At 36.6% G+C, this 21,940-nt stretch overlaps 1 protein-coding gene across 2 annotated transcripts; it reads left to right on the top strand.

The window, feature by feature from the left end:
• The first annotated feature begins 349 nt into the window (after positions 1-349).
• LOC109065444 (interferon-related developmental regulator 1-like) lies at positions 350-5,839 on the top strand. Of its 2 annotated transcripts, none has more exons than XM_042747642.1 (12): positions 350-578; positions 2,143-2,247; positions 2,379-2,457; positions 2,552-2,676; positions 2,813-2,970; positions 3,058-3,108; positions 3,745-3,923; positions 4,009-4,117; positions 4,770-4,904; positions 4,993-5,121; positions 5,202-5,297; positions 5,417-5,839. In XM_042747642.1, exons 1-12 carry the CDS (start codon positions 548-550, stop codon positions 5,501-5,503), a joined length of 1,284 nt encoding a protein of 427 aa, XP_042603576.1. In that variant the 5' UTR covers positions 350-547; the 3' UTR covers positions 5,504-5,839. The 2 variants fall into 2 exon arrangements, with proteins under 2 accessions (XP_042603576.1, XP_042603582.1); XM_042747648.1 differs by having other exon boundaries at positions 351-786.
• Positions 5,840-21,940: the final 16,101 nt, after the last annotated feature.

The following is a 21,940-nucleotide window of genomic DNA, read 5'->3' as shown; positions in this document are numbered from 1 at the left end:
TATTATGAAAAATAAGTTATAATGATTAATGCATGCTAAAAAGTTTCCAAGACAAAGATAAAATCTGTTGGTTTTAATAAACAAAAATCACCGTACATGATAAAAGCACGCAAAGTTGAAGAAACGCATATAATAGTAATATAAAGGATAATAACCCAGCATTACACGTGCTGTACTCTGTGTAACTGCACACATAGAACACGCATGAGGACGTGACAACAGCAAACCAGGCGGAAGTCTGTCATATGTGATGACGTCGGCGCATCCTCAAACGTGATTGGTCCTACTGTCTCCAGGTCCACGTGAGGTAACGCCTTTTTAAGCACGTCACCATCGGTCGTATAAAACCGCTTGGCGGCAGCGCGCTGACGCAGCCCTAGTTTGAGAGGGAAAATGTATCGCACGCGCTCCAAGTCTAACACCGGAATCGCTTTTAATACTTTCCTTTTCACTGTGCCATTGGAATATACTCAACTGAAAAGACATTATAGTAAAAACTGGTCGTGTATTGGTTGATTTTAGGCGCGGAACTCCTAATTTAAGCAAAATGCCACGGACCAAGAAAAGGAGCGGCAGAGGTAAGTAGGATGGAATATCTGGAAATGACCGGTTGTTTTTTTAGCGGCCTGAGGGGCGAAAGGGATTCTGGGGTTTGTAGTTCTTTACACGCCGACCGCGTAGTGAAATAGAAGGAAGAGAACTACAACTCCCATCACTACGTGACCCGCATTGGTTGACAGCCAGGAGTGTCTTTCTTTTGACCCAAACAAAAGAATAATACACAATGTGAGTCAAGGAAAGCAGACAATGTACGTTGGAGTTTCTAAATGTGGTATTTGTTTTTAAGGGAATGTTGTTTAGTTTTAAATATTAGGGTCTGTATAAAACGTTTGTCAGATTAATTAATTTTATCAAATGACGAAAGGAATAAACTAATATGGTTATCATATAGTATAACATGATTAATATCAAAACAACAATCTACTTAGATCATTTATGTTTAAATATTATGACTTGAGATTAATAAATGAATTATTGTTTCATATAAGATCGAATTTGTTATGGGAAATGTCAAATAGGAGGAAGCTGCTATAATATTCTGTGTAAACTATAAGCTGTCAGTGTGTGTTTTAGGTTATTTCAGGCCATGTGGTCACACTAGCCTGCTTATATAACACAGGCCTGTCTGGGACCCAATAGAGGATCGGAAAGAAGGAACCAGGAACACTTAAGTCCAAATATTTCAGCTGTAGACGTGCATAAATCAGTCTGTAGTCTGTTATTAAATGTTCTTATCCCATCTGCTCGCTGGATTTGCCCGGGCCTTCGAGAAGGAGGAGAGACTCTGTGTGCTGGCAGCCTGCTGTTGTCCTTCACACCATCCCACATGCTGTTTTACTGCATCTCTGCTGTACTACTCTACAGCGAGACGGATTTACTTTTGTCTGAGAAATCCCACACAGAGGCAGTTTTGTTTGCGAATGTTCTAAAGTAGAAGTTTGTCCTCTGACACTTTGTACCTTTTGAAGACGTCAAGCTGATGATGACACACGGCTGAATCACTATATACACTCATTAAGAGACTTAATGGTTGTATAAGGTCAAAGGGACATTCCCACGTCATATAACCACCTGAAATTAGTTGGAAAACTTATTTCTGTATAAGTGCCATTACAGGGTTTGTCACTGATAAAAGGGTGCATAAAAAAATTAATTTGTTCTTTAAAAAGTTCACTGAAAGGACGTTACTGTTCAAAAGTTTGGGGTCAGTAAGTATTTTTTTTTTTTCTTTTCTCTCTTTCAGTATGAAAAACTAATAATTGTTAATTAAGGGATGCACTGAATTGATCAAAAGTGACAGTAGAGGCATTTATAATATTTCCATTTCAAGTAAACGCTGTTCTTTTCGACTTACAAGTCATCAAAGATCACAAAAATATTAGGCTAAGCAACTAATTATTTTTTTTAACCAGAAATGACCGTCAAATCAGCATATGAGAATTATTTCTGAAGGAAAAGTGAGACTGGAGACTAACCGATTCCGATTCATGCTGAAAATGTGCTGATTAAACAATGTAATGCAGCTTTGCAATGACGTTTTTATGAAATAATGATTCATACATAGTTTCTCTGTTTTTGCAGGGGGACAACAGGGGAATGTCCAGCCGTTCAGCGATGAAGATTCATCTATTGAGACCCTCAGTCACTGCAGCAGCCTCAGTGAAAGAACCAGTGCAGCAGAGGAAGGTGGGCATTCAGTCTCATCTGTTTTTGTTTTTTTGCAATACAGTGCAATAAAAAGGATGGATAAGCTCTTGTATAGAGCTTTATCAGAGAAGAGAGCAATATTTATGATTAGCTCTCATCCTGTTTGACAGCTGGTGAAACTGAAGAAATGGCTCAAGAGGACTTCCAGTACAAACTGAAGGTGTACATCGACAGCACAGTGGATAAGAGGTTTGTGTTTGATTGTTTCATAATAGTCCATTTCTGCTAAAACCTCAAGCCTGCAGCAGTCTGTAGTTATAGAGTAATTATGCTCCCTTTCTAGTGCTAAGACCAGACAAGGTGCCCTTGATGGACTAAAGACTGCCATGGCAACCAAAATCCTCTACGAATTCATTTCCGAGAGAAGGATGACCATCACGGACAGCATTGAGCGCTGCTTGAAGAAAGGTTGGCTTCATTTGAGATTTTGTGTAGTATAGCAGAATATATAGTATTACTTGTATAGTAGAAATAAACTTTTCTTTAGTTGTTGCCATGACATCAGTGCAGAAAGTTGAGTTGGATGTTTGCACCTGCGAACCAGGTAAAGGAGTGGAGCAGTGTGCTGCAGCCTCGCTGGCGTGTCTCCTGTGCATCCAGCTGGGGTCTGGGATTGAGAGCGAAGAGGTTTTTAAGACCCTTAAACCCGTATTTAAGACCATCCTCAACGATGGAGCAGCTAACATTCAAGCCAGACAAGCTGTAAGCGGTTGTGCTCCTCTACTGCGCCTTGAAGAATTAAAATGATTATGCAATCTGTAACAATCTGTTGATCTCTACTTTTTCTAGTGTGCTACAAGTCTAGGCCTCTGCACTCTTGTAGCAGAAGATGATATCATGGTAAGTTTGGCAATAAAAGCTTTAGTACTGTCTTAAAGGCCTGTTTTACTTGGAAATGAAAGAGAGAAAATAAATGACATCTTCAATGTAATTTCATACCCATATGCTATAAAAAAAATAAAAAATTCTGTGGACCGCAAAGATTTTTTTAACAGACCTTATCTGCAGATTTTGTCCATATAATGACCATTCATTCAAATTGTGCTGGTTTAAATTATCTTAGGAAATTATTACTCGAATCATTTTTAATATGAATCAACCTTGAATCCATTTTAGGGTTTTTATCCAAAACACACTTTTAAACACCTTTATTAGCTTTTTGTATTGCTGTTTTATAGCATTTGAACTTGTTGCTTGCCGTGAAAATCGCCAAGGAACCTGACATGGCATTAAAACACCAACCAACCATCAATGAAATCATCAGCATGAAAACAGATCATTGAATTTCCAAATCTGATTGACTGATTCATTCTGAAATCTGGCTCATCTGGTTCTAGAGTGATTTAATGATCCAGTCAAAGTGGTTTCCAAGTTAACCGTAAGCATGTGTTGAGTGGTTTTTCCATGCACTTAGACATGTTGACGCCTCCAAGGCTTTCAGGATTGATTCAGACCTGATGTTTGTGTCACCTCCAGGATGTGTATGCCACTATGGAGTGTTTTGAGAGCCTCTTCACCCATTCGTACATCAGGGAAGATGGAAGCAGACCTTCTGTGAATCCTCAAACCACGCAGCTCCACACAAACGCTCTCCTGTCCTGGGCCCTGCTGCTTACCATCTGCACCGGCAGCCACATCAGAGTCATTGCGCAAAAGTAAGTGAAGGAAAACACTGTTTTTAGGCCATAGATCCAACATCCTCCCAGGTTTGTCCTAATAAGCATGTGCTGTTGTTTTCAGACATCTCGCTAAACTTCCACGTCTGCTGGAGAATGACAACGTCAACATGAGGATTGCTGCTGGGGAGACCATCGCCCTCCTGTTCGAGCTCATCAGAGATGTTGACCCTGTAAGTTGTGTGTATTTATAATAATACAATTCTATACCTTTATTTAGCATTTTATTCAATCATATTATTAAAATATAATTTATTCAATTATTTAATTATTTAAATGTAAACATGTTTTTAAATAAATATTGTATTTGATAAAATAATTGTATTAAAATGTATTTGATATGTTAATAATCAATAATTTATTTGAGAAAATATTTAAAGTATTCTATTTGAAGTATTAAAATGTTTAAATATTTAATACAAATTAATTTGATAAAAAAATTATCATGTAACTTTTTTACTTTTTGTATTAAAAATAGTATTAATAGAAAAAAGTAATATTAATAAAATGTATTTAATTGCTAAATATTTTAAAGTTTCATAATTATGAAATATTTAATTAAATATTCAATTTATTAAATGCATATTATGTGTATTACTTTATTTTTTTTTTTATAAAGTATTACTATTAAATAAAATATTAATATCTTTTATTATTTAATGTGTTCATAATAAGTTAACAAAATAAATTTTTTAAAAAGTATTTAACTTTTAAAGTTTAGTGAATTTTAGGAAGTTTAGGTATTTTGTGTCATTTTCTGTTTTTATTTGGAATGTTTATTTTAATAATTTTTTTTCTAGTATAATGTGACTTGTACCTTCACAGGAGTTTGATTATGATGACTGGGAACCGTTGTGTGAGCAGCTGAACGCTTTAGCCACTGACTGCAACAAACACAGAGCCAAGACCGATAAGAGGAAGCAAAGATCCGTCTTCAGAGATGTCCTGAAGGCCGTAGAGGTGAGATAGGAAGTAAACGGTTGTCATAGCTGACAGACTCCTGGGTGCTGCAGCTCAGGCTCTGACCTCTCTTCTGTGTCTGGAACAGGAAGGGGATTTTCAGAGCGAGACAATCCGCTTCGCCACAGAGCGAATGGTCATTGACAGCTGGGTGAAGAAGAGGACTTATGACGCCTTCAGAGAGTTTGTTGGCTCTGGGATGAACTACCATCTACAGGTAAAACTCTCAGCTGTTGCGAATCGATCCAAAAATGGGATCTTTGAAGTGATTATTGAAGTTTAATTTTCTGACCACAGGCGAACGAGTTCATAAGAGACGTGTTTGAACTGGGACCACCGATGTTGATCGATTCTGCTGCTCTGAAAGCCATGAAGAGCTCCAGACTGGAGAGGGTAGGAAAGCTGTTTATTTTCTCTGTGTAGCTGTTGTTTTTTATTTAATCTTTTTTTGTATGATATATTAGAAATTTGAAGTTTTGATTGTTGTGTAATTCTATGATTTGTTCTTTCAGCACCTCTACAATGCAGCTGCGTTTAAAGCTCGAACCAAGGCCAGGAACAAGTTTCGGGACAAAAGGGTGGATGTTGGGGAGTTTTAAATTTTTGTAAAGCACATTATTTTTTTCATCTTACATTTAAATATTTTGATTCTTTGCATTCCTAACATGGTCTCTTTTTATATATACATCTATTTAAAATGTTAATATTTGCTATCTATAAATTCACTCATTTCTCTTCGACTCTTAATTTGTGTTTATATGTAAATGGTGTTGGGTTGGCTAACATCAGATCATGTTTTCTGTTGTTTGTGTAGTTGTAGGTCCTGTAATGTTATGAATTGCACAGTATTTATGAGTATTTTGTGTAAGTGAATGTCACGATGGGCTGTTCTGTAGTGACAAGGCTGTACATTAAAAAAATGTTGATGCCCCCTATTCAAAAGTCCTGATTTGTTTTCTTCAGTATCTCTCATAACTATGGATGACTCATTTTAATAAGACGAGAGGCCTTGAACTCTCAAAGAAATGGTTACATTAGACATCCTGAACCTCCTCTGCACTTCATGGAATCTGTTGGCTTCACAGTTGCCATGGACACCGATTCACTGAAGCTGAAATGGCCATCTGATGTTTTGTAACAAAGAATCATACGTCAGCACCAAATGACTTGTTTTATAAAGACAACTGTGTATCTCACAAACACGCTTTCCTATGGTTGTGATAACTTTGTGAATGATAGATAATTTGCTATAACTGATGTGTTACATGCATTTACTTTTACTGTTGCATTGCATTCTGGGTAAAATACAGGTATCTTTCTGTGTGTTGTAATAACTGAAGCGTTACAGGGAAATTATGTATACATGACAAAGAGGTGGGCTGATGTTCACGTTATGGCAACATTTTTGTTAGATTATAAATTGTTAAAAAAAATTGCATTCAAAGCAGTAATATTTTGAATTGGGTGTTATTTCTATTAAGTTTTAAGTTAAGTGTGTGTGAGTGCATACTGTGCACTTTATAGCCTACAGCCTTCCCATATACTATACATTTTTTTTAATGTGAAATAAAGTTAATTATGCAATGACACATTTCTAAGTCATTGAGTGGCATCCAGTTATCAATTTTAAAATGATTACTTTTTATTTTTAATCCAATTTTGTGTACTTGCCTGAAAATGGAAGTCAGTGCATTATGGGATGCTGTATTTAATTTGCACATGCATTGCGTTGTAAAGCTACTGGACATTTTGTAATTGGTCATGTGGTTGAAAAGACATATTACAGAATATACATATTTATTTTTCACACTCACAAAAAAAGTAAGTCACAAATGAGTGAATACACATTTAAGGAAATATACCCTTTTTCATATACAGATTTAAATATTATAATTAAATACACATTTTGTAGTTTAATAAATGTCAAAACCATTCGGTAGAAGATTACAGTTATGATTCCTTTAATCATGGCTTGTTAATGTTTTCTATATTCATCTCAGTTCAACAGGGTCATGTCATGCATGTCAGCATAACCCAAGTCAGCAAATAAAGCTGTGCGTCTGAGTGCATCTCGTTCAGTAAACACACAGCAGCATCTCTGAAGCAGCTGGTGGTGCAGAGCTCTGTGACGTTTCAGAAATCAGACCTGATGTTTGCTGACAGAACTCCTCCTCTCCAGTCTGCTTCCTTGTACCACAGTCCTGACAGTTCAGACGGAGCGGCATGAAAAATTCAAGTATAGATTAGAGTTATTTGATCACGGAGCTGCACTGCACATGAAACAGCATCTTCACAGACTTTTATCTTTGGACTTTCCATCTCTGATCTCCACAATACCATAAAACACTCAACTCAAGTTTCTCCCTGGTCTTTTTTCTACCAGGTCTTTCAATAAATATGGTTCAGCGAGCTACTGTGACCCACATATTTCATGTCCTGATGGCACAACGGTGGCCTCATGTTTATGTGCGACATCCATTGTGGTATAATTAGCTTCCTTTGGCCTCAAAACTCAGAAAGCAGCAGCCAACAGGAGGTTTGGATTCTGGGTCAGCGTGAGCATCTGTTGAACCCGGAATGATCTTTTCAATGACGTGTCAAAGTTAGATGTCTGACTTTAAGTCTGCAAAATACACCTGAATACGTCAAAATACAAGATTTCCAAGATCATGGACTGCCGATACAAGTTTCACAGGCCACATATTATAACCAATTATATTACTGTAAAATATTTGAAGCTGAATGTATTAATTAATGAATAGATTAAAATATAGTAATAAAAATAAATAATATACTACATCATAAAATATTTATATTAAAATATAAAAAAATTTTTTATATAATTTATAATTAAATTATTTTATAAATAATATAAAATAAATGTATTAATTAATTACTATTTAGATATACATATATTTGTAATATAAATATATCGTAAAAACATTTTTTTTTTATGTACCTTTAATTCATTAAAACAATGCTCTGTTTTTGTAGATGGTGTAAACCTTGCCAACCTAAAATACATTCCTGGTTCATTCGAATCATTCATAATCGAACAATGACTCGTTGTTCAGTACGGGAATCATTTGTGAACTGTCGACTCAAACCGCTGACTCACGGGCAGGTGAGTGAATCATTTTAAATGACTCATTTAAAAGAACCGGTTCTTCAGTAGGCTGCTACATACACATCCAGCCGAATCTTTCAGCGGTTTTTAATCACTGACACTGGTGAAAGTCGTCTGGCTGCTTCAAAAGATGGCTTTAATCAAATATATGCAATTGAGACAGAGCAGCAGGTGTTTTCAGGTAAGCTATGTTTGAAACCTCTAGTTCAATTTATGCTGGAACATCTAAGAAAATGTTACCTTCATTAATTAATTAGCACAGAGGAACCTAGCATAACACTGTATACAAATACACCACGATAGATAGATTTACACCTAAATTAAGGTTTGTGGTGCGTTATAAACACGCAAACAGCTCAATATGTTTATTTTATTCAACAGTTTCCTGCAGTAGCTGAGTCTTCCAGCAGATGGCATCTGATCACTGATGAGAATGTAAGTCCCTAAACTCATCATCTTAATGAGGTTACGTCGTTAATTATCCTAAAAACACATTCACACAGCAACTTATGTCCATCAATACGTGTCAATTATTTCTACATGTTTAGACAGATCACCTAATACTTGACGGAGCTTTTGTTTTAAAATTGTTACCTGACCGATTTCACTGAAACAGGAGGCCCCAGTGTTTGAAACCACCCTAAACTGCAAAAACAGTTTATCATTTTTTATCAAGAACTCTAGTGGTCTAATTAATTGGCTTGCAACACCTTTATCGACATGCACTTTCCCCTCTGTAATGGTTTAAATCATAAACCACTGAATTTTCCATCACATAATAGGAAAGTAGGCTACACCTCATTAGGCTCATGCGGAGGGCTCAGATGTGCCGCCTTCACATCACGATCATGATAAATTGTGTATTAAATGTAATTTTGGAGCTGGATAGCAGTCGTGTCAGCATGTGCTGTTTTTTTCAGCCAGGCACAGATGTTAGGTGACTCCTCCAACGTGTGACGCATAAACACAGAACAGTCCTGTTTAAACACTCCTATTGTCGGCAGCCAGCTTCTAACAAAAACACATACGCGCTATGTTCATTTTGGCCAAAAACCCACTGTCACGGTGGATGCCGGTGCCACACGATCTCGTGATGGAGGCCAGTGACACATTCGGACGCTCACAGGGTCTGACAACTGTTTACTGGGCCGTGCCAAGCAGGGTAATGCTGGGGTTCATTGGAAGGCACCTGTTCACGAGCAGCACGAGCCAGAACCTTGGCACCAGAATAGCGCGCGCAGCGGGTTTGCCACTTTAGCTCCTCTATTCAAGCGCAGATCACTATATTAGATCGCTGCTAGAGCTCCATTCACACAGACCCGCCCACATGAGGTTATACAAGAGCGCTGATAACATAAAAGATGGATATTACAAGCGTGACAATGGATATTACAAGATATCATAGATAGATCTGAGCGTGTTGTAGCATATATTTCAAATTTACTGTATGTTTCATAACATAAAGGGGATTATTTCATGCGATTTCAAAAGATAAATACAGGCCTCTATGAACTATTATTAGACAATTGTATGTAATGTAAAAGAAAACTATGCATTAGTGTAGTTTTGGAATATATAAATTAGAAACGTCAAATAATGTACTATACATTTTGTATTTGGTTAGCTTTTTAAAAATACTGTGGTGGAGTGATGGTAGCGATATAATACCATAGTACTTTGAAATATACAACAGAATCTAATTATTACTGTACTTAAATATCATAGTATTTACATCCCTTAGAAACAACTACCCAAAAGCTCCATGGTATTACTGTGTTTTTGGACATGTACCACAGCAGTACGGTGGTATTCTTGAAAGTGGCAAAAAAACATGGTATTACACTTACAAAAAGTATAAAAACAAGTTTAGAAACATACCATGGTACTATTTGTAAATACCCTGCATTGTTTTATTTTATTTTTTATTAATTTATTCTTTTGATGATGATGATGATAATGATGATGATAACATGAGGGGGAAAAACATGGCACAGTATACCATTAAAAAGTTTTTTTTTATTCAACAAGGATAGATAGGTTGATCAAAAGTCATAGTAAATACATTAATAATGCTATTTCTATTAGAAATAAATGCTGTTTTTTTTTTTATTTATCTATGAATCCTGAAAAAAAAGTTTCATGGTTTCCTCAAAACTTTTAAGCATGACAACTGTTTTCAACATTGATAATGATAAAAAAAAATGTTTCTTGAGCAGCAAATCAGCATATTAAAATTTTTTTCTGAAGGATCATGTGACACTGAGGTAATGATAATTCAAATTCAGCTTTGTATCACAAGAATAAATAACATTTTAAATTATATAAACATAAAAAACAGTTATTTTAAATTGGAATAATATTTCACAATAATACTACTGTATTTTTTTTAATCAAATAAATGCAGCCTTGGTGAGCAGAAAAGACATCAAAAACATTTAAAATCTTACAGACCCCGTACTTTTGAACAGCAGTGTATATGTCAACTGTAGTATTAGCATATCCAAAAAGTGTCCCACATACAGTCAGCAGATCAGTACATCAGTTAATTCTGGAAATCTGTGTGGGAAGACAAGCAACAAAATGTAGAGGACTGAAATTATTCAGTTAGTCTTATTACAACAGATAAAAAGCCATTTAGCGCTGAATTAAATGTAGGTTATGGGGCTGTGGGAGCAGATTTCAGTTCATCCGTGGTCAGTTAAAGAAGAGCAATCATGAGTAAACAGAACAGGGAATTATGGGAGAAAGACGAGAGTACGGGAACTTCGATACAGACACCCAGCTGGCTTCTGAGAGATCTGTGTGTGTGTGTGTGTGTGTGTGTGTGTTATGGATGTGTGTGCCCACTATTGGCTGCTCAGTAGGATGATTAAAGCACACTTGCCCGTGCTCTGGGGGTTGTTGCCAGGGCTCTGAAGGAGAACGCAAGCTGATTGGTTCCCTCAAATGACTGAGGATTCCAAACTAGTCGCATTAACTCAGCAAGCAACCCGACCTGAGAACACATCTTAGTCAACAACTCTTACAAAAATCCATAAAAATCAAATCCACGCTTCACGTTAATTGATTTCTTTGAAGGATACCTCTCATTTCCAAAGAGATCATCAAGGCCAAAGTGGCATCGTTTCGGAGACGATGCTTCGTCTCAGCGACTAGACGGAAGCCACTTAAAATGCATGCTGTGTTTTGCAGAGGTATAAAACCCAGAGACGGAGGATGATTTTAAGAGCCGAGTTTGAGAAAGAACTTCAGAGGCTTTAGGGATGATGGAAGGTCAAAGATACCGGTGTTCTGGATTAACATTTTCACTGCACAATTTTCTACTCTGTCACCCTTTAAATATTCTAATATCACTGATAACCTCTTTACAACACCCCTCGGAAAAAACACGATTGCTCAAACAAAGGCGGCAATTACTGCCAGTCATGATTTCATGCATCCTTCGTCCGTTTTATTATGCACTTACACTTCAAAAGTATCCCGTCATCAGCCTTTTACAGCTGTAGTAAATACGTTATTTATTGACTAGCTGAGTTTTTCTATCAGGCCTGCATGTGGCATTTGTGCTTGTGAAGCAGGGTTAAAAGTGAAAAGAGACAAAACTGCTCCTGAAATTCAAAATATGAAGGGGAATTTTTTCTTTCATATCTTATGTCCATTTTGTCAATTTTAATTAGACTGAAACTTTTCACTTTTATTTTAAAAATAATCAAAATTATTGAAGAGGACTTTTCTTTATTTTGACCAATAAAATGCTTCATAGAATGAATTATAAATTACACACTACTGTCTACGTGTTTGGAGTCTGTAATGTTTTTTTTTTTAAAGAAATTAATAATTTTATTCAGCAATGATGCATTATATTGATCACAATTCATTCATTATTATCAAATCTATAAAATCCTATAAAACCTGTTTTCTGGTTTAACATTTTAAATGTTATGATGTAATTTCAAATTGATTAAAATATATATTTAAATAAAAATGTTATTTTAATGATATAATTAACTTCAATTTATATATACTATAGTATGTATAGGTGCTGTAAATTGATTAAAAAAATAACAAATTAATCACATTTTTTTCTGAAATGAATTGCGATTCATCCCACCTAATATTGAAGTTTTTAAATATACTTTTAATATTTGTTGAATGGCATCTTTTTTATTCCTGGCAAGTATCACACACACACACACACACACACACACACACACACACACACACACACACACACATATATATATATATATATTCAAAAAAATAACAAAATCCAAAATTTTGTTATAAATTTTGATTCTTTAACTCAAATCACACACAAAACAGACTGCTAATGCACGTTCTAGAGTAAATAAACTCAGAAGGTCTTCCTTACCTGTAATTGCCATATTGAAATGACAATTTCCCATATTAATATTTTGTAAAAAAAAACATCACAAAGGTGCAAATACATCAAATAAAAGAAATAATAAACACCTCCACGAATCAAATCCAAGCATTGGCTGTTTTATTTTCTCTCAGCAGAAATGTTGTGTTGAAACGTGAGGGTTGGTTCGAAGGGCTGCAGGCGTTTAGCGTGTCCTTAGCAGCCCTCTGTACGCTTCACTGCAGCTATTGCATGTTTTCCTCTCTCGGCATGTCTGTGTCTTGCTCTTTCCCTCTCCCTCCTTTTTCACAATCTCACTTCCTTTCCATGTACCGTTCCACAAACAACCTTTTCAGCTTGATTATTCCATCCGTGGAAATGCCATGCGAATTGTGAGCTGTGATATTTATAATAAAAATCAGTGCAACGACCAGCAGTTACACCTGCACAAGACAACGGCCATGTCAGGAAACTTGCATTTCTTCACACTTGATGGACAAGCAACAAATGAAAATCGAATAGATAATGCAAAAGACTGGCACTGAAAACATAAAAATGGTAATCACATTTCAGTCAAATCCTGCCAGGTCATGCATATCAAATCAGCCCCACCTATGTAGAGCATCCAATCTAATGCTAATCTACCTTTTTTCTGCCTTCCTTTCATTTCATGGTTTGCATGTAAGTTGCATGAATACTTTTATGACAGACTTCACCTTATACATGCATCCATGTTTTTTGCATGCATTTATGAGTGTGATAGCAGCATATTTTGATGATATTACTTCATTAAAAGACCTTTCTTGTGAGTGACGAGAAGCTCATTATCATCTAATAGCTTCTGGGAATAGCATCAGGGAGTCTAATTTGAGCTCTTTCATGATCAGGCAGAAAAATCTTCCACTGGTCCAACTCAGATCCCATTATGGACAAATGACTACTCCGAAATATATTGCGTAAATATTAATGCACAAAAATAAAGGTCTACAATATGTTATTAATGTGATGCAAAAACCACAATATTCAGTATTTAGTAAGAAAGAAAGAAAGAGAGACTAAGGCCAACAATATGGTATTCTGCACTAAGGTGGTGCAACACCCCTCAACCACACACAATTTTCCAGTATAATAAAAAAAGCACAAAACTATGAAGCGCGCTATAATATGGAAGTCAGCATTATGGCAGAACAAAAACACAATATTCCAAATAAAAAAATAAGCACAAAAATATAAAGGCCTACAATATCGTATCACAAAAAAAGAAAACACACACACAATATTATATTACGCAATAAATAAATAACTAGTACAAAAATATAAGACCTACAATATGGTATTCTGCATTAAAATGTTGCACATACAAAACACAATATTCCAATATACCCTGACTTTTCACCTATCACAGACAAACAGATTACAGATGGCTGAGAATAATTCAGAGACATTGTGCATCTAATTTATCTGCCATCCCTCCTGAGCAGAACATCATACGCCATAGACTATATTTTGTGGCATAAATCACAATGCATAATCTCATTATGGAAATCAGGCTGAAGAGAAACATCTTCCACATTCCACAATACCATCAAAGCATCCAGATGTTGAATCTACACAACCGATATATGAGCACTAGAATATTCCTAAATAGCTTATATTTATATTATTATATGTTTCTTTGGTGAAAAAGGTTGAGGCAGGGAAATAAATGCGGCAATACATAAACACCACTAAATATTGAAATCAGTGCTTTTCACATAATGCTTTATGAAAAAGACTAAGCATTTTTTTTTATTTCCATAAGGTGAAGCAAACAGTTTCCGTGCAACTCTATAGTATTTGATCCTTATGCATTAAACAAACTGAGATTTTATTACAGCAGTCTGTCAATATAAAGAGCTTTTCACAGCAATACCTGATATTCCAGTTACTTCTTTTCATTGCACAGGGCTTATTTATCTATTAACCTTTGACCTCTTAGGTCTCAAACCTGTCTTCTGATGTCCCATTATTGATGTCTTCTGATTGGCCTTTTGGTTCAGTCCGACTCCACGCACCCTAATTCACTGGCCGAGCTCTCTTGCCCTTTAAAAACTGCAAAATCATTTTTTCTCACTCAGTGATTTAATGTTATTTCATGGCAGGACTTTTGGGAGGCAATTTACAGATAAAATGAGCACGAACAGCAGGACGGTTCAAGGGTGTAACTCATCCGCCACCTCACAGGACAACAAAGATCTCAGGCGTGTGCGCTTCAGTTGGAGGGGATGATTTAAATCACACGGGGGCATTACTGTTGGCTAACACCCTGGGAATGGTTATCTATCTAAAGCCCGAATAAATACTATAATCTGAAACACAATACATTGGGGAAATGGACAAGTAGGCAAATCGATAGTCCTGAGAAGCCATTTAAAGTCGGATAATGTGTCATAGCTATGGATATAACTCACAGAATGGGGATGATATGAGTAGATGGACCATTATGAGGGCTTTAAGGGGTTAATGTATTACTAAATCCAGGACATTTCCTGTGTGCTCCAGCTCCACAGGAGGGTTTAATGCTGTAACGCTCCAGATCCTCTATGAAACGGCACTCAAAAATGGCATTTCTTAAAGCTCGCTGCTCTTTAAACGCTCCACACAGTTGCTGAACCTTACGTGCACACACAGGTCATGGCTTTAAAATCAGAGAGATTCAGACTCGGAATGAATGAACGAGACAATGATTGTCGCAAGGGAAGGGAAAATAAGAGAAGCAAATGGTTTTAAGAGGTGGAGTGGGTGGATTGAATCAGCAAACTGAATACAGAGCTGATCATTCATCTTCCTCCGGCATTGCGACAACATTCCTAATGGAGTTTCACATTGTTATTTACGGCCAAAAACATGTTCATGACCCACGTTTGAGGGCTTCTCATGAATCTTTCTGGACTGTTTACATTAAATACTCTGAAGGCTTCAGGCAAATATAGGAATTTTTAATCGCTGTCTAAAATGTTTTGGACAAACATGTAGCCCCACCGCCAAATCATGATTTTGGTAGGACTTCCAATTAACTACATTCTGTTAATTATATTGATGTCATAGTCAATGTTTATCTTTTTTTTTTTTTTGTCAATGTCAGTTTTTAAACACACAAAAAACAACCCATAAAAACCTAACAATGTCTGGCACATTTGTAAGCAACCAACTAGAAACCACTGAGAACATCCTAGCAACCTACAAAAAAAAACAACCAACAAAACACCAACATGCTGACAAGCACCCTAGTATGATTTTGCATGGCCTACTACATCTAAAAAAAAATTCTTAAACATAAAAATCTAGTTTTAAACATATTTGTTAAAAGTAATCTTAATTTACTCAGTTGAAAGCTTTTTATGGGAAAAAAATAGTTTTTTTGTTTATTTTATTGTATTCATTTTTTATTTTAGTTTTTTAATTTTTATAGTATTATATTATTAATATTATTATCAAATTGTATATATTAATTTTATATAATTATAAAAAATATATTAAAAATATATTAATATATTTAAAATGTATTAATATATTTATTTATTTATTTTTGCATCAAAATAAAATAATAAATTAAATGAAATATAAAGTATACGTATAAAAATATAATATGTAATATAAAAATCTGAAATAAAAAAATTAAATTAAATGAAAGTTAAAAATTTAATACAATTAAAGAAATCAAAAATAAATGAATTAAGACATTTTAATGATATTAATTTATTAAAGGGGTCATATGATGCGATTTCAAGTTTTCTTTCTCTTTGGAGTGTTACAAGCTGTCCATGAATAGATAAAATCCCTAAAGTTGCAACGACTAAAGTCTCAAACCCAAAGAGATAATTCTTAATAAAAGTTTAGACCCGTCCACGCCCTCCTAAAACGCCTTGTTTAAACATGCCCCCACATGTTTACGTCACGATGTGGGAAGATTTGCATAACGCCGCCCAAATGTTCACGCAAAGAAGGAAGGTGTAACTTTGATTCTTGCTGTTGTCGCTGGTGCCATGTCGTGGAGACGCTGTTTCGTTGTGAAAGCGAAAATACATTGTTTGGTCTTCCAAAAGAGGACACAGCTAGAAATCAGTGGTTAAGTTGTATTTACAACACTGTTCCAGAACAGTTCAACCCAAGTATTCAGATGTGTGCAGCGCATTTTATGGAGGACTGTTTCCTGATCCTGGGATAGTAGACTACAATGTCGGTGCTTCTGACTCACAGCCTGTAAGTATGTTTACATATGTAAAGGATTTGCCACTGATTATTCAAATACGAGTTTTGAGCAGTGTAGAGTAGTGCTTGTTGTTTGTCGTTTCTCCGATCACAAATGCAGACATGGCTTTATGTTTACGCGGCGCGATGCAGCACAATGCATAAAAAGGCAGTGTAAATCATTATAATCTGGAATTATGTCCCCACTGGATGCAACAAATGGCTTGTTTGTAATGTGTTTTATTTTTTTTGTCTTGTCGCGCCTGTGTTCTGAATAGGACACTCATCACAGTATGGCAAGGGGCATAACATTTCCGTCAAATGCTTGAGGCATGCGGCCAATCACAACGACAAAACGTTGCGTTTAAGAAAGGCGGGGAAAAGAGGAGAAACAATAATGTACAGTATGTGGAAAATAATGTGTTTTTTGTACCTTAAACCGCATAAACACATTTCATTACACCAAATGCATAAAATAATGTTCTTTTTATCAACATCATATGACCCCTTTAATTTATTAAATAAATATATTTCAATTATTTTAATACATTTTATGCATACAAAATGAAAAACGTCTGACATTTGGCTTTATTCAAACCATTACAATATTCCATCTGTGTATCAATGCACAGTTTCATCAATGTTTCATCGTCAATACCATCTCATCTAATAAAAAAACAGCAGTCAGCGTATTAAAATTGAGTTTCATTCTCATCCATTGAAGTGAGCAAAACCCATCGATCGCCTTTGGTTGCAGTTCTCCACGAGGCACGGTGGCTTCGTTTGCGACGTGATTGTGTGTTCCCAGTTGACCCCGTGTGCATGCAAGGCCTGTCGACACACGCACACTTAACCTTGGAGCTCGTTCTTAATCAGCTAATGAATAATTTCAGTGGGATGGACGATCCCCGGGCAAGAAGAACACAAGATAACAATCTTGGTTAAAGGTTGCTCATCAAATTGATGAAGTCATCTTAACTAGTTTTGTGGTATCTCACAGGAGTCTGGCCCTCAGCCAAAACATCACTGGGCCAGCATCTGCCCCATAGGACTGTTGCACACTGCAAAACTGCTATATCAAAGAGCTGTTATAATAGGGTGGCTGAGTAGTTCCAGCGATTGGCTGTCCCAGGAAATGTTTCAGGCCACAGAGCCACACTCACTTAGCTGTATCACAGAGCACTCCAACTGCGGCTGAGCTCGGTGTAATTGACTCAATGAGTCCACTGAGCTGTGGTTTTGGGACGAGAGTGGGCTGAAGTGGGGGGAGAGGGCAGTTATTAGAAATGACACCCAATGGAGCCATTTGGGTGCTGCTGTAAATCCGCAGTGAAGGTCAAGAGCGCTGGCGTTCCAGAGATGCCCGTGTCGTACACTTCATGGTCATAACTGAGTGTTCAATACACAAAAAACTCAGTCTAACAGGAAATGGACTGCATTAGTCATTTCATTATTGTAGATTACATTTAGTCACGTAAAATGTCTATGTAGAAAACATCTACATCTCACTAGCTTGCTTGCTAAGATAGTATTCTAATAAACCTGCAATTGTGTTTTACGAATACCGTTGCCTTTTTGAAGAATAGCTTTTTCTCCTCTATTATAAGTCCAGATTTTCATAGCACCAAGAGTTTATGCAAGCCTTAGAATAAAAAAAAAAAAATGTTATTGTGTAAAGATTTTCTCTTTTTTTTCTTTTTATTTTCCATTTTAATAAAATTTGTAATTGTGAGAAAAACTGTGAGAAATAAAGTCACAATTATGACAAATAAAAATCACAATTCTTACCAAAAACATGTTACACTTCTGGCAAAAGTAATATTTATTTTGAGTAATCTTTAAGTAAAAGTAATTATATTATAAAGTATTTTAAATTTATTTATAACATTTATTTAAAATATAAACTTTGCTAGATGTATAAAATTACTTCATATAATGCTGAAGGGAATTTAGTTGCTTTGCTATTAAACAAACTCTGTGGTTTAAAACTTATTAAAACTAATGTTTTATAAATCTGTTTTCTAAGTTCTATAAACTATTTTCAATTAATTTTAATTAAATTCAGAATTTGTAATATGTATATTACCCACTTAATTAAAAATTATTTATTTAAATAAATAAAAAATGAGGAGACATGGAATGTTTATTGTATTGGCTGTTTATTATAATTGAAATTATATACAAAGTTCTGTTATGATACTCTAGATAGCATCGACCGATAGATTCTAAATAAATATGATAAATCATTATTCACATGGCACAGCTGATTGGTTTCTTTTCACATCAGCAGCCAATGAGCTTGCTGCTCAACATTCCAATACCTGGCTAGTGTTTGCGCTTCAGAAACCATCCACCTTCCCCAGCTCCATCTGTATAGATCTGCTGTGGGGTAATATCATGTATGTTATATATGGATGTTATTTTTATATATGTTATGTGTGCAGCAGCATGTCTGTTGGTGTACTGGCAATAACAAGTCTTGGTACTTGCTCTGCAGCAGCAAAACAGATCTATTCCACCAAGCCTAAACACATTAGCATTGCCATGCTAAATTCTCAAAGAGCTGACATGACAGAACTACATTAATGCATTAGTGTCTTGAGCAAAGACACTAATGCATTAATGTAGTACTGTTTTACTATTTTATTAATAAATGGCAAACTCCCAATTTATTTAAATACTACTCACCGGCTGCCTGCTAAAACTTACACATTTAGTCCTGCGTGGAAAGAAACCGAATCAGGCCCTATGGGATTGGGATCTGATTTCTTTATGTATGGGGCACATTATTGTCCAATGTCATGTCAGATACATTAAACCGTATAAACCTCCTATTTTGTTAAACACAATTTGCTCTGAGAAAATTATATGTGGAACTGAAGAGGAGAGGAGAAAGGAGCTTCAAGTACGAGATAAACTCAGTCAAGTTGCCTGGCAGCAGTGGAAAAAGCTCATTAGATTTAGCGAACAGCTGGTATAAGCTAATAGCCTTTTTTAATTAAAGTGATTTCATTTTACCTGCGAAGTCTTTGTGTGTGTTGGTTGGTACTAATAAAGTTCACTAAGATGAAGATAAACACTAGGAAATAGACTTTAATAATAAAGATACTGGAGACAGGAATGAATTACACGCCGACATAAATGAGATCCGACAAACACTGAGGGAGAACTGAGGACTTGAACTTGACCGAGGACGCATGAACCAAACAAAGGAACTAATGAGGTAACTAACAAGACAACAGGTGGACAGAATGAACTAATTTGAACACAGGAAATCTAGCTCAAACCAACCACACAATGGAAACACAAGACATACATGTTACATTTTACCACCTTCCCGGGAAGGTGTGTCCTCGTGCCGTAAGAAGTTCAACTGAGGAGGAAGTGTGGGGCTCTGGAGGAGGGCTCAGAGCAGGATGGGGCAAAAACCAAAATAAATCCAAAAAATAAATCCAAGGGTGTGTGGAGGGTGGGAGGAGCTATTAGCAGGAGGAGCCAGATGTTGGTCCAGAGACCACCCAGGACAAGGCCCCAGGACAGAGTCGAGGGACAGAGGAGCCATGGTGTTGACTTGGCAGACGACATCCTGGGGACAAGTGATGGAGACTGAGCCACTAGAGATGGTAAGCCAGGTGGAACAGAGCAGATGCAGGGCCAGGGTGAAACCCGAGGACCGGAGGGACAAGAGGCCAGACTCAACTCCCTTACAGCGGCGGGAGTGTGGGTGGGGCTTTCCTCCAAGCTATCAATCTCCACTTATACTCCCTTGTCAATCCACAATGTTGCCAGCTCGCACACCTGGCCAGATTCATCGTGAGGCTTAGGCTCCGGGGCGATGGACAGCTCAGTCGTTTCCTCTTGTACACATTCATGCATCGCAGCAGGCTTGGGCTCTCTGTCTGTGGTGGGCTCAAGCAACGTCTCTGTCACATTGCTCGTGGATGGTGGCAGGCTGGTCTCTGGATTTGGAGTGGGGCTGGTGAAATCCTCCTCCATGAAGCTGATGGTGAAAGCCGAATTATTATTCACCAGCACCCACTCCACGGAAGCAGCATAATTCTCCTGTGGACCGTTCCTAAATCCAAATCCAAAAAGTCTCTGGTGTGATCCTCCGGGGAATGGTCTTCCTGCTTGAGGCAGAGGAGTTGGACGGTAGGCAGGTCCATTGGAAAAAAAAAAAAAAAAAAAAAAGAAAAACACTGCTAAAATATATAAACTGTGTAGGTTGGTTCTTCTGTTATGGTTGGTCCTAATAAAGCTTACGAAGACGAAGATAAAAACAGGGAAATAGACTTTAATAACAAAGATACTGGAGACAGGAATGAATTACACACCAACATAAACGAGAACCGACAAACACTGCGGGAGAACTGAGGACTTGTAACCAAACAAAGGAACTAATTAGGTAACTAACAAAACAACAGGTGGACAGAATGACCTAATTAGAACAGAGGAAAACTAGGTAAAACCTAACCACACCATGGAAACACAATACATACATGTTACAGCGCTCTTCCACAGCTCTGTCTTTCTGCTTTATAAATGCAGAGTCAGGGCTCAAGACACCTCAGTCCTTGATGGCTGAATCAAATCCTGGCACTTGAAAAATCACAAAAAAGTCCTCTCCATAACTTTACATGATTAGAGCAGATTTGTGCCATTTAGCAGGTGAATGAGTTTTGGACAAATCTGCGAAAAACTCACGAGGGTCAATCAGTCTCTCATATGCTAAGGACTCCTCCAATCACATGAATGGGGCAACAGCAAATCGCTACAGCTGATTGGATTACACGCTTGGAATCATGGATTACGACTGTGAGGATACCAAACTTCAATTCCCGAATGTGATAATTATCCTCATTTGGGAAAAAAACTAAAGGTGTCCGCCCACATCCATATAAAGGAGAAAGAGTGGGTAGTGTAAGTATTAAGTGTTTAGCATCATCTACTGCCACCCATTGAAATAAAGTAAAAATCTTGGGGTGCACAGTCGGAATTGAATCAGGTGAGATAAAATTGGCATTTACTGTGAACTAATGGCAAGAAAACCCATCTTTCTACATGCAGTAACATACAGCGTGACCAGTATAATCCAATTCACAAACAAATTACTCTTTTTAGTATATCCAAACCATACAGCAAAACCAGTGTGGTATGATTTATTAACAAATGACTTTTACGAAATGCCTTTTTTTAGTGAATCAGAACCATTCAACGCAACCAGTTTGATAGAATTCACAAACACATGACTCTTATGAACTGGTTCATTTTAGTGACTCAACACTATACAATCCAACCAGCCTCGTTTGATTTAAA

This window comes from Cyprinus carpio, chromosome A4 (assembly GCF_018340385.1).
Source record: "Cyprinus carpio isolate SPL01 chromosome A4, ASM1834038v1, whole genome shotgun sequence".
Lineage (NCBI taxonomy): Eukaryota > Metazoa > Chordata > Actinopteri > Cypriniformes > Cyprinidae > Cyprinus > Cyprinus carpio.
This window is presented reverse-complemented; position numbering and strand designations above follow the sequence as displayed.